The sequence below is a fragment of the Salmo trutta genome, chromosome 6, assembly GCF_901001165.1.
Source record: "Salmo trutta chromosome 6, fSalTru1.1, whole genome shotgun sequence".
In the NCBI taxonomy this organism is placed as follows: Eukaryota; Metazoa; Chordata; class Actinopteri; order Salmoniformes; family Salmonidae; genus Salmo; species Salmo trutta.
This window is the reverse complement of record NC_042962.1, coordinates 20,024,700-20,038,319: the sequence shown is the minus strand read 5'-3', so window position 1 is coordinate 20,038,319 and position 13,620 is coordinate 20,024,700. Positions and strand designations below refer to the sequence as shown.

Genomic DNA, 13,620 nt, shown 5'->3' with positions numbered 1-13,620 from the left:
TTTTTTCTTGCACTAAAAAAAGGAAAACGTAAATAAAATATGTGACGACCAGCTCAAATCGGTCTTATGTAGCAACATTTGAAATTGTGTTTTTTACAAAACAAAAAGTCAATGATACAATGTTAAAGGCCATGTACAAGATCAATATGATGTGGGGCTGTTAGCTTTCTGACGACATCAATACACAGACAAGACACATAACAGCCCATTGTTTACTTAACATTTTATTTTCAATTAAATCAGGTTAAAGTTATTTACATAATTACATTGCTGGATTACTTAACAGATAATCTTAAGCAAACAGCATTGTCTAACATTTTATTACTATTGTCAAGTTATTAATAGTTATTTTCATCATCAATAATATCAATATTAATAATCTAATTGTGGTGTGCATTGTAAAGAAACTACCCATGACCGGCAGAGGGAGGTGTTTCGGTAGGTAAGTGTATTTTTCCCTCCCTAACTTCAAACCCCATCCTGCCTAGCCCACACCTCTGCCCTCCGCTCAGAGAAGGCTGTGGAATAGATCCAGCGAAAGTCACTATACATTATCTACCATTCATTTCTATTGGGTACAACATAATCCGAAAACACAACCAAAACAAACTGCAAATGCATCCAACAAGTTTGTATAGTTATCAGCTCGATGTATTCATTGCGTGCTACAAATATGGGGTCAAATACTAAACCTTTGACTAAATGTAATGCACTATAAGTTAATTTGTCCAAATACCTATGACACCTTCATATGGGGGGGACTAGTTTTAATTTCTAAACGGTAAAACAGACATGTATGAAAATAACCTTAAATAAAAGGTGACATTATCTACTATCGCCTCATATGAAACATTTGATCTCAAAATTCTGGAGTATAAAGCCAATTGAAAAGTTTTAGCTTCACTGTCTAAATAAAAACATAGGGGAGTGTAAAGGTGTGTCCATCCATTCTCTACCATACATGTCTATTTACACAAGGTTTTCAGCTCTGAATGCACAGGCACTCTTTCTATCATCTCTTCCTATGTCTTCAGAGGAGCCTACAGTAAGGTGGGTCTGAGAGCCCAGACCAGACCATCAAGATTAATGACCCATAAACAGTATTGGCTCCAGGCCACATCTGAAAATGTCATTCATATAATTTTAGCACATCCAATCAAGTTTGAGGAACTACAGTACATTAAAATGTAATTTTCTCTCTTTTTTATCAACTGATTGTAGGAGGGCAACTATTACAATTTATTTGATGCAAGCTCACAAAGTTTCCTCTAACTACCCTCAATTATAACGTTACTCAATTCATCTTTAATCAATCAATGTTATTTCCCCAATTGCCTTTAAGAGCAGTAGACAGATGTGCTCTATCATCTTGGCTAAGTGCCATGCTTTTGCACAGTACAAAAGCACTCTTCCAAGATCCAGCACTATGTAACAAAACTCCTGTTTTTTATCAACAGATAAGCCAGCATTCATTAAGTTAAAGAAACTAGGTTTATGGTATTTACAGGACAGTAGATCTGCCTCTGTGAGCTGTGTGTGATGCCATGCTCTGTCAGATCATACACACATCAAAGGTGGGTGTTCTGGAGCATGAGCACGAAGCAGCTGATGCCCTTCCCTGACACAGGCCTTATAGGAACGGTGGAGGGGACAGGTCACTGCATGACGAGCACTCTCCACGCCGCCATCCGACCAGGGCCACACATACGCGTGCGCATACACACATTCACGTACACACACACACACTCACTTCATTGGCAGAAATGGAGACAGACGAACAACGTATGGCCGCCCCACCCACACTCCTGTGTTAGGAATGAGTAGAAAATGATATGTTAGGAAGAGTAGAGTGTGTGGTTGATTCTACCATCTCCCTTCACTGGCTCTACACAACCATCTTAACCAGACAGCACTTCTCCCTCTTCATTTTCACCCATCTTCCTTTCTGCAGCATGGACCTGGTGACACTCTGGGCTGGCGTTATGACTGATGTGTGACGTTTGGGCGGCTAGGTCTCTGGGTTGGGGGTGGCCAGCAGGGGAACGTTGTCCCTCCTCCTCCGGCCCAGCGGGGGGCGTCGGTACTGCTCCCCATCGGCCAGCGTTTGGGGCAGCGCTTTCCTCTTGCTCTCGGGCAGCAGCAGGATGGAGAGCACGGCCAGCAGGGCCAGGGAGGAGTACACCACGTGGTGCAGGAAGTAGCCGTAGTGGTTGCGCAGGTCCATGAGGGGCGAGGTGAGGCGGCCCACGCAGCCCAGGGCCAACACCATGCCCACGCCACTGCCCCTGGACAAGAGGGTAAGGTCAAAGGTCAGTGATCTCCAAAAGAGGAAGGGCCAGGGAAGAGAGATAATACGAGAACCAAGCCTGAAATGACACCCATTGACATTGAAGTCTAGCATGCCTTTAAGGCCTAATAATACGCCTAATACAAAGAACAAGCCTAGATCAGGAAGACTCATATGACAGTCAATGAGTTGTTGGTCCTTACCTGATGATGGTGGGCATAATCTCTGCAGTGAAGAGGACACAGAGAGAGGCAGCCGCCTGGGAGGAGAAAAGTCCCATCACTGAGAACACAGTGATGGCTGCCTCACTTAGATCTAATAGAGAGACAGGAGGGAGAGTTAACTTAGCACTGAACTCCCCAGACTCTGACTGGCTTGTGATTACAGCTGAAACTGAGACATGGCTTTGACTTTACTGCCATTGCAGTGTCCTACATGAACTGATATACCACCATTCAGCCACAAGGTGACACCATGCAAAGAGGATCTGTGCTTCCAGTAATGAATTTCCATTGAAAACTTACGGAGTCGTAACTATACTGAACAAAAATATAAACGCAAGATGTAAAGTGTTGGTCCCATGTTTCATGAGCTGAAATAAAAGAGCCCAGAAATATTACATACGCACAAAAAGCTTATTTCTCTCAAATTTTGTGCACACATTTTTTCCATCCCTGTTAGTGAGCATTTTTCTTTTGCCAAAATAATCCATCCACCTGACAGATGTGGCATATCAAGAAGCTGATTAAACAGCATGATCATTACACTGGTGCTCCTTGGTGCTGGGGAATTATTAAAGGCAACTTCCACCTTGAGCACCAACTTACACTCCATCAGTCCGAGGAGAATCAGAGATGCCAGCCCTGTCATTGTCATGGCGAGGAGCAGGATACCACGGCGACCACACCTGTTCACGGTTGCCCATAACAACAGCCAGGCCCCTCCTCCCGCACAGACGGACAGCAGATAGGTCCAATAGAAGCTGGGGGCAGTGCCTCTGACATCACCCCGAAATGAGCTGTAACAATGACTAATGCCATGGGAAATGAACCTGACAGACAACAGGAGAGAGATGGAGATGGAAAATCATGGTCTGTTTGGCAACTACTATAATCCTATGTGTGCTTACCAGTACAATGTTGATAGAAGCAAGGGCAAACCTTTACATTAGGTTGTTTGTATGTAATACATACGCTATATGTGGCATACATACTGATACTACTATGTTTGGTTACCAGAATGTTGTTACTACTTGAAATGAGTTACCGGTGCAGTTACTGAGTAGTTACATGTAATTAAACAAAGAAGTTAAACTTTCATGTAACACCTGTAGTACTACTAATACTACTATGCGTGCAACTATTTAAGGCTAAAATCATAAATTGAAACAATAACAAAGCAGCATGTGTGTTGGTAAAAAGCTAAGGGATGTGCCTGGGGAAATGTAACCACTCTCAAATTCATAGACGGAGCTATGGATGCAAGGACTGACCATCCATGACATCAAAATTATAGTTGGAACCATCTTTTGAGACTACACCATGTTTGTTTACATACATTTTGTTTGCAATTAATTTATAAGTCCTAAAATGGACGTTGCAACTAAGGATTCCAGCTTTAAAGTGTGACCAAACAGTGTGAGGGCTAACTTCAAACGACACAGTTAGGTGACTTACGAGGTGAAGCCGAGCACACACATGTTTTTCCAGATGTTCCTGCTGTGTACAAGCTCTGCGAAGGACAGGTGGGGGTAAGTAGAGGGAGACGGCTCCGAGTCCAACTCTGCAATAATGACAACAATGTCACACCACCATGTCACATTGGAGGCATCAGCGGAGACGTTTTCAAACAACAGAAAGCAAATCTCATGAAAAGACTGATGCAGAAAGAGAAAATGGTTCCCACACACCCGTGAAGCTCTCGTCATCTCTCTCTCTATCTCTTCTTTCACTGAAGGAATTCAGATCAGCTGATCTCTCAGAGAGAAGGAGCCAGCGAGGAGACTCAGGAAATACTCCTGGAATACTGAAACAAAACAGACATATTCATGTAAATTCCTAGCTTACATATTACTATATTCTCTCTCCTGAAACGGCAATGTTGTTATATTACAATGAAAAAAAAAAGAATATGCCACTTAAAGGACGCTTTTATCTGACTTTTACAGTCACGCGTGCCCACTACAGAATCGAACCCACTATCCTGGCGTTGCAAGCACCATGCTCTACCAACTGACAGACTGCATTTTATTTTCTCTGTGTTAAATTTGCTATTCGCAATAAAAAGAAATGCTGTTAAACAAAAGGTGGCAGGTAGCCTAGTGGTTAAGAGCGTTGAGCTAGTAACAGAAAGGTTGCTGGTTTGAATCCCCGAGCCAACTAGGTGAAAAATCTGCCGAAATGCCCTTAAGCAAGGCAATTAACCCTAATTGCTCCTGTAAGTCACTCTGGATAAGAGTGTCTGCTAAAATGTAAATGTAAGGAACACTGCACCTTGAAGACAAATGCTAATGTATTCTGACTTGAGCTAATTGCTGAATGAAACATGGGGCTTTAAATCAATACAATTCTCTCAACAAGTTAGTTTGCATTTAGGTCTTTAATCAAATTACTACCATATTCCCCATTCCCTTGTGCATAGGGTTCTGTCCTCCAACACAGCACACACACTCACCCATAGGTGAGGAACAGAGAGAGTGGTGCAGCCCCAGCTCCGAGTAAGCCCCTCCAGGACTGGCAAGACAGAGCAACACCCAGCAACAGCAGCTCCCCAGAAACCGTAGTGAGTCCTGCCACCATGGTGACTAGCAGACGTAGTGAGGGATCACAGAGTTCAAGACCTGTCAATCAAACAAACAGAACAATGAATGATTACAGACACAACAATGTTGTACAATTAGTAGGTTTGACCTTTGGTCAATTCTCAAAATAGTGTACTATGGCAGGGGTTCCCAAACATTCACTCGCGGGCCCCCCCATGGGGTGCAAATACAATTTTGCAGTTTTAAAGCTCATTTTCTTGCAATTCTATACATTTCAACATGTCTAATGTGTAGTCGTGATATTTGAGTGACAAAAAAATGATCTACGGGCTAAAAAAACGAGCTGACATGGGCTAGTTGATCTGGATATTTCTGACAAGTTATGAATAGCTCTCTAAGGTACAGTGCCTTTGGAAAGTATTCAGACCTCTTGACTTTTCCACATTTTGTTATGTAACAGTGTTATTCTAAAATGGATTAAATAAAAACCTCAGTAATCTACACACAATACCCGATAATAACAAAGCGAAAACGTATTTATTAAAAATAAAACACAGAAATACCTTATTTACATACGTCTCGAAATTGAGTTCAGGTGCATCCTGTTTCCATTGATCATACTTGAGATGTTTTTACAAATTGATTGGACATGATTTGGAAAGGCACACACCTGTCAAAATAAGGTCCCACAGTTGACAGTGCATGTCAGAGCAAAAACCAAGCCATGAGGTCGAAAGAATTGTCCGTAAAGCTCAGAGACAGGATTGTATCAAGGCACAGATCTGGGGAAGGTTACCAAAACATTTCTGCAGCATTGAAGATCCCCAAGAACACAGTGGCCTCCATCATTCTTAAATGGAAGAAGTTTGGAACCACCAAGACTCTTCCTAGAGCTGGCCACCCGGCCAACCTGAGCAATCGGGGAGAAGGGCCTTGGTCAGGGAGGTGACCAAGAACCTGATGGTCACTCTGACAGAGCTCTAGAGTTCCTCTGTGGAGATGGGAGAACCTTCCTGGAAGGACAACCATCTCTGCAGCACTCCACCAATCAGGCCTTTATGGTAGAATGGCCAGACAGAAGCCACTCCTCAGTAAAAGGCACATGACAGCCCGCTTGGAGTTTGCCAAAAGGCACCTAAAGACTCTCAGATGATGAGACGCAAGATTCTCTGTTCTGATGAAACCAAGATTGAACTCTTTGGCCTGAATGCCAAGCGTCACTTCTGGAGGAAACCTGGCACCATCCCCACAGCATCCCCCATGCTGTGGGGATGTTTTTCAGCGGCGGGAACTGGAAGACTAGTCAGGATCGAGGCAAAGATGAACAGAGCAAAGTACAGAGAGATCCTTGATGAAAACCTGCTCCAGACCGCTCGGGACCTCAGACTGGGGCGAAGGTTCACCTTCCAACAGGACAACAACCCTAAGCACACAGCCAAGACAACACAGGAGTGGCTTCGGGACAAATCTCATACCCAAGAAGACTCGAGGCTGTAATCGCTGCCAAAGGTGCTTCAACAAAGTACTGAGTAAAGGGTCTGAATACTTATGTAAATGTGATATTTCCTTATTTATTTATTATTATTATTTATTTTTAATTCTAAATCCAGTTTTTTCTTTGTCATTATAGAGTATGGTGTGTAGATTGATGAGGGGGAAAAAATTATTTAATACATTTTAGATTAAGGCTGTACTGTAACAAAATGTGGAAAAAGTCAAGGGGTCTGAATACTTTGTGAAGGCACTGAATGCAATGACTTACATGACAAGAAGAACTATCCAATTTTGAAATCGCACCTTGTGCATTCTACTACTCCAACTTTCAAGAGTACATTTAAAGCCGGACTGAGTTCCTTTGGGGGGGAGGCCCGCACCCCCCTCTTCCGACCCTTCGCGCAGTTTGGGAACCACTGTACTATGGCATCAGTATCTGGATAGTACTCACGTGTGATGTAAAGCGTGAGGTAGACACCAGCACTAGCGGCAGCCAGGCAAAAGCGCATGACAATAAAGATAGGGGGGGAGGTAGAGACGCACACAAGCACGCCAAATACCACCGAGAGGGTTAGCGAGGTGAGCAGTGTCTTCAACCTGCCCAGTCTGAGAAAAAAACAAAGAAGAGAAAATACAAAGATCTTAGGGCATAAGCAGAGGCCTCCGAACACCATGGGCCGGTTTCATTTAAATTAAAGCCAGGAGTAGGCCTCGTAAACATTCCTGGATTAAGCTAGTAATGAACCAGGGTCATTTTAGATGAAATGTTTTGTAATGACCATGTAAAAACATAGTAAAATACATATTATGGACACCTATTGTATATTCCCAGACTTTATCATGACTGAGACTACAAATATCCTCAAACCATGTTCATTCCACCACATTTTCAAGGTTCATTGTCTGGATTCAAGTGCAGTCTAGGCCTGAGTCGGTGAAACTGTCGCCGAAAGCGTCATTCTTGTTTTTTTTTATTCAATTGGCTTCATCTGACTCTCAATCCTCAAGAGGTCTCACCCCCCTAGTCTAACCCTCACCTTTTCCTCTGTATTTCTAGTATCATCTTACCTGTCAGCAGCAAAGCCCAGTCCCAGGCATCCTGTCAGAACACCCAGGATGAAGGACACCTCCTCGACTGGGACCAGCCAGTACTGACCACACACCAAATCCCACTGGGAGAGGAGAGAGAAGGAAGGAGGTGGAGAACCAACAAAAGATTACAGAAAGAGAAGAGAGGGAGGTAGACATATGTTTTGTTACGCACAATCATTCCATCAATAGGACACTGTTCCAGGTAATACAAAACAACTAATTTCAACCAAACTACACTATATTGAAATGTTATTTCAATCATTTCCATTTTGTTAGAAATAACTTGAGCATGGCTTTGTTATTACATCTGAAGTGCTCCGTTGGTGCATTTGCTACTGTTGAAAGTTAAGTGATTACAATGAGATAGCATCGTTTCTGGGCAGAGTCAGGAAGCTGCTGCTAACAATACCTTATGTAATAGGACCCTATGCAGGGACGCATGAAGAGCCTGTCACATACTATCACTCATCCTATCCCTGGTTCGGCATGGCTGAACTATATACACTGAACAAAAATATAAACGCAACACGTAAAGTTCTGGTCCCTTGTTTCAAGACCCCAGAAATGTTCCATACGCACAAAAAGCTTATTTTTCTCAAATGTTGTGCACAAATTTGTTTACATCCCTGTTAGTGAGCATTTTATCCTTTGTCAAGATAATCTATCCACCTGACAGGTGTGGTATATCAAGAAGCTGATTAAACGGCATGATTATTACACAGGTGCACTTTGTGCTGGGGACAATAAAATGGCACTCTAAAATATGCAGTTTTGTCACACAACACAATTCCACAGATGTCTCAAGTTTTGAGGGAGTGTGCAATTAGCATGCTGACTGCAGGAATGTCCACCAGAGCTGTTTCCAGTTAATTTAATGTTAATTTCTCTACCATAAGCCGCCTCCAACATCGTTTTAGAGAATTTGTCAGTATGTCCAACCGGCCTCACAACCGCAGACCACGTGTAACCATGCCAGCCCAGGACTATTTCTGTCTGCAATAAAGCCCTTTTTTGGGAAAAACTCATTCTGATTGGCTGGGCCTATGCCCTCCCAGGCCCACCCATGACTGCACCCCTGCCCAGTCATATGAAATCCATAGAGGGGCATAATTTATTTATTTAAATTGACTGATTTCCTATTATGAACTGTAATTTAGCAAAATCTTTGAAAATGTTGCATGTTGCATTTATATTTTTGTTCAGTATAGTTACCTCACAAATGAGAGCACGGTCGGTAGCATTCATATGGATGACGTGCTTGGAAAAAATAAGAAATGCCAAACTTGCACACAAACAAGTTCATAAACTGCCCAAACCAGTTAGGAACATGAATCAAAAGCATTATAATACCCTTGGCCCGAGACCTATGCCTTCCATTTCTTCCCTCTTATACTAAAACCTCAATGTCAAAGGAGCATATAGACGTCTGCCCTGACAATTCTACTACAAAATGGTGTTACAAGGCATTTGCTTAAAGATGTTTAGTTCAGTATTTCTACTGAAGCCTTATTGATTAATGGTGGAGACTGGTCAGGGCTGTTCTGGCTTCTGTGAGAAGTTGCTGAAGCAGCATAGTGGCGTTATACTGGTCGATCATGACTAAAGGTAAAAATACACTCTGAAATCAACCGCTGAATCGAGCCTTCTGTCTATGAACAGAGAGACTGGATGATATTCCTGCTGTCTACAAGCACATGGTAAAACCGCTGCAGTAGTCTGCCTCTTAAATTACAATGACTCCTTGAGACCGGTGTATGTCTAGCTAACCACAGAGGGCAACAGGCCGACAGAACAGCTTACAGAAGCACCAGGTTTCCCACCCACGTCACGCATGGAATTCAAAACAAATAGAGAGAGAGTCCACAGTGAGCCAAGTGAGAGCTAAAGCCCTCCATGGACAATTGTGGGTGTGGTGGACAACAGTTCTGCTAAAGACATTAGGCCTGAAGCGTCATAAGACATTTTATAATAAGTACACACATCATTACTGCTGCAAAGCATTGGATCATGTTTTCTGACACTGAGAGTGCTGTGACTGTTTATGACATTTTTAATCAAAGCAGTGGTAATGGCGAAGGCATGTTTTACCGTGTAAGGGTAGCAGTGCTTCACTTCTTATCAGAATCTACTCAGTAATGCATTATGTCATTTGGATTCTGAGACCGGGAAATACAAACTAATCAAGAAAACAATGAGACCGACAAAGTTCCTTGAGGTACCTCAGTAACAATGTTAATTCTCAATCCTTCTGTGACATTGTAGTCCCAGCCAGCCTCACAGTTCTCCACCTCGGACTGGGTACCGTTGATATACTGCTTGCACTGAGACAGCCCCCCGCTGTCCCCAACTCTGCCCCCTTTCTCCCAGGGCAGGGAGGCGTTGAGGACCTGCGGGGCAGGCGAAGGTCCCGGGAGGCGGCAGTGGTGGGGCGAGGCGAGGGTGAGCAGGGGATCCGAGGAGAGAAGGAAGGCCAGGAAGAGATTGGGCAAGAGGGAGAGACAGATGAGCATCCTCTGTTTCTTCCTCCCTAGGGCCAGGACCATCACCTCCCCCGTGGGAGGCAGGGAAGGGGGAAGCGGGAGGGAGGAGGAGGGAGCGGGAGATGAGGGAGTGGGAGAAGAGGGGAGGGGGGGAGGCGGACAGGGGGAAGGGGAGGGTAGGGGGGACTCAGGGGATGTCATGACTGAGGGTCAGAGAGGTTGTGGTCAATCCTCAGATGGAGTGGGAAATATGGGAAATATCTGTGGAGGGAAAACATTTAAAAAATAATGACACTGACCATGACTACTTTCTCCCAAATATATTATTAGCTACCGTGCTGCAGAATATGATGAAATAACAACAATTGTTCAGTGAGTGAATGGATCTTCATTCTTATTTATTTACAGACTTAAACAGTCCTTTTTTTTTTTTTTTACTTTTATAGTGCATAATCATAAACCCTGGCAAATTACATCTCCAATCCCATAATAGAGGGAGCACATTAAATCATGTTAAGCTTATTATTACATTGGTGGATATACACATTCTATTGCTGGGTGAATCACACAGGTAGTGTTTATTTGTAGCATGGCTATACACGTGTAGGGAATAGTTATACAGCTGTATCCTATTGCCCAAGATCTAAACAAGGTATTTGGACATGTTGTTTGATGACAGCACTATCAGCCACAAGTGCACATGGTCCATTATGTTAATGTTCTAGGCTGCTACAAGGCCAGGAAGTTCTGCTAAAGGAATTCCAGTTACATAAGAGGCTTTTCAGACAGGGAACAGTACTGCATGGAAGGAAAAGAGCAAACGCATATTTTAATAGAGGTAACATAGAGCAACACACAAACCACCAGAAAAATAACATTCAGGTAACAATGTACGATCCCACTGGGCAAAGACGTCAATTCAACGTCTATTACACGTTGGTTCAACGTAATTTCATTAAAATGAGGTGGAAACAACGTTGATTCAACCTGTGGGATGAATAAATGACAAGCCTACACTGAAATGGTGGTGTCACATTAGGTCACTGACACAAGTGCACGCACGCACCTGCCTAGGGGAGACAGACAGCAAAACACATTATTCTGTAAATATACAATATTGTCACAGTTTGTGTGGCATGGGGACAGTAGCAGCAAAATGACTTACCCCTTTCCAGTATTATTATAGTCGTCAGATATTATAACACATCCGGTAGGTTAACGATTGCCTACTGTCACTTTCAAACGTCCGTTTTGGTAAAGCCAAAACATTGCAGGGGATAAAGGGAACAGTGTTCCGAATTGAGTTGGATTTTCACCGCATTCCCTTTACTCTTCCTATGCGTCTTCTCTCTGTCGGCTGTCGATTATTCCATCCTCCTGTGGCATAGGCTACTGTCCCAGGGTAGTATTGTATGAAGAAGCACTGGAAACTAAAGTCATGTCAGAGAAGAAAACGCAGTTTCAACATAGACACCTAATGAAGCAATTTTTGGGCTATATTGTCATGCTCGACTTCTATGGTCCCTGATTTCTAATGTTGTTGCGCGACCCAAGTGTATGTCCGCCGACATGAAAGAAAGTGTTAAGTAATTAAATAATACATTATTATTTCCGACACCATCTTAAAGGGGAAGGGTGACAGCCATAGTCGAACCGATCCTCTCTGGGACAAAGGGGGTGGAAAACTGCAATGGGGAAGCGACATTCAGACTCGTGAGAAATCGGGTGAAATCGTTGAGGAGACGTCCCCTCTTTCACTGTAAATTAAGCCATCTGCCGCATGGTGGGGCCATAAATCATAGATTATTCTCAAGGTTGAAAAAGCGCACATTATGAGTTGTACTACACTGAATAAAAATATAAACGCAACATGTAAAGTGTTGGTCCCATGTTTCATGAGCTGAAATTAAAAATCCCAGAAATGTTTCATAAGCACAAAAATACTCTAAAATGTTGAGCACAAAATTGTTTCCATCCCTGTTAGTGAACATTTCTCATTTGCCAAGATAATCCATCCACTTGACAGGTTTGGCATATCAAGAAGCTGATTAAACAGCATGATCATTACACAGATGCTGGGGACAATAAAAGGCCACTTTAAAATGTGCAGTTTTGTCACACAACACAATTCCAGAATGTAATCTTGTTTTAAAGAATTTGGCAGTACATCCAACCGGCCTCAAAACCGCAGACCAGTGGTGTAAAGTACTTAAGGAAAAATACTTGAAAGTACTACTTAAAACGTTTTTTGGGGGTATCTGTACTTTACTTTACTATTTATATATTCGACGACTTTTACTTTCACTTCACTACATTCCTAAAGAAAATTATGTACTTTTTACTCCATATATTTTCCCTGACACCCAAAAGTATTCGTTACATTTTGAATGCTTAGCAGGACAGGAAAATTGTCTAATTCACACACTTATCAAGTGCACATTCCCGGTCATCCCTACTGCCTCTGATCTGGCGGACTCACTAAACACATGCTTCATTCGTAGATGATGTCTGAGTGTTGGAGCGTGCCCATGGCTATTCGTAAATTTAAAAAATACAAAAATGTATGGTGACGTCTGGTTTGCTTAATATAAGGAATTTGAAATGATTTATACTTTTACTTTTGATACTTAAGTATATTTTAGCAATTACATTTACTTTTGATACTTAAGTATATGTAAAACCAAATCCTTTTAGACTTCTACTCAAGTAGGATTTTACTGGGCGACTTTCACTTTAGTCATTTTCTATGAAGGTATCTTTACTTTTACTCAAGTATGACACAATTGGGTACTTTTTCCACCACTGCCTCAGACCACGTGTATGGTGTCATATGGGCGAGCTGTTTGCCGATGTCAACATTGTAAACAGAGTGCCCCATGGTGGCGGTCGGGTTATGGTATGCGCAGGCATGCATTTCGAACAATGAACACAACTGTATTTTATCAATGTCAATTTGAAACCACAGAGATACCGTGCCATTCATCTGCCACAATCACCTGATGTTTCACCATGATAATGCACGGCCCCATGTCGCAAGGATCTGTAAACAATTACTGGATGCTGAAAATATCCCAGTTCTTCCATGGCCTGCATACTCTGTAACAGGCTGCAGGGTTAAATATAACACTGGTCATAGTCCCCTGCTCAGTCGTTTGCATGCATCAACTAATGGTTGCGTGCCACATCATCAACTGTGCCATTGGTTACCAGATTGCGGTTAGCTGATATGTAAAATACCTATCCAGGCATTTTAAGATCTGGCAGGGGTCAGCAACATCTAAGCAGAGGAACACGCCAAAAGTCTTCACTGGTAAAGATGAGGGGTAACTGAAAATTATTTGAATCTGATATTTGGATGAAAATACACTACATTAGGGCCCTCGCTAGTGGTGCAGCTGTCTAAGGCACTGCATCGCAGTGTTGCGGCATCACTACAGCCTGGGGTTCAATCTTGGGCTGTGTCACAACCGTCCGTGACCGGGAGTCCCATAGGGCGGTGCACAATT

The 13,620-nt window shown here is 42.8% G+C and overlaps 1 protein-coding gene across 1 annotated transcript; it reads right to left on the bottom strand.

The window, feature by feature from the left end:
* Positions 1 to 208: 208 nt before the first annotated feature.
* slc22a17 (solute carrier family 22 member 17) lies at positions 209 to 11,811 on the bottom strand. The gene is made up of 10 exons (XM_029755674.1): positions 11,280 to 11,811; positions 9,854 to 10,375; positions 7,611 to 7,714; positions 6,994 to 7,148; positions 4,961 to 5,126; positions 4,197 to 4,312; positions 3,964 to 4,069; positions 3,115 to 3,338; positions 2,491 to 2,602; positions 209 to 2,285 (listed from the first exon to the last, which is right to left on the bottom strand). Exons 2-10 carry the CDS (start codon positions 10,313 to 10,315, stop codon positions 2,009 to 2,011), a joined length of 1,722 nt encoding a protein of 573 aa, XP_029611534.1. The 5' UTR covers positions 10,316 to 10,375; positions 11,280 to 11,811; the 3' UTR covers positions 209 to 2,008.
* Positions 11,812 to 13,620: the final 1,809 nt, after the last annotated feature.

What these genes read in the sequence shown, in the direction of transcription:
- slc22a17 (XM_029755674.1), bottom strand. Translation starts at nt 10,315, where the DNA reads ATGACATCCCCTGAGTCCCCCCTACCCTCCCCTTCCCCCTGTCCGCCT. An exon ending in CCTCACGCTTTACATCACAC is followed by an intron (nt 5,127 to 6,993) that starts GTGAGTACTATC and finishes TTTGATTGACAG; the next exon opens with GTCTTGAACTCTGTGATCCC. An exon ending in TCTCCTCGGACTGATGGAGT is followed by an intron (nt 2,603 to 3,114) that starts GTAAGTTGGTGC and finishes TCTCTCTATTAG; the next exon opens with ATCTAAGTGAGGCAGCCATC.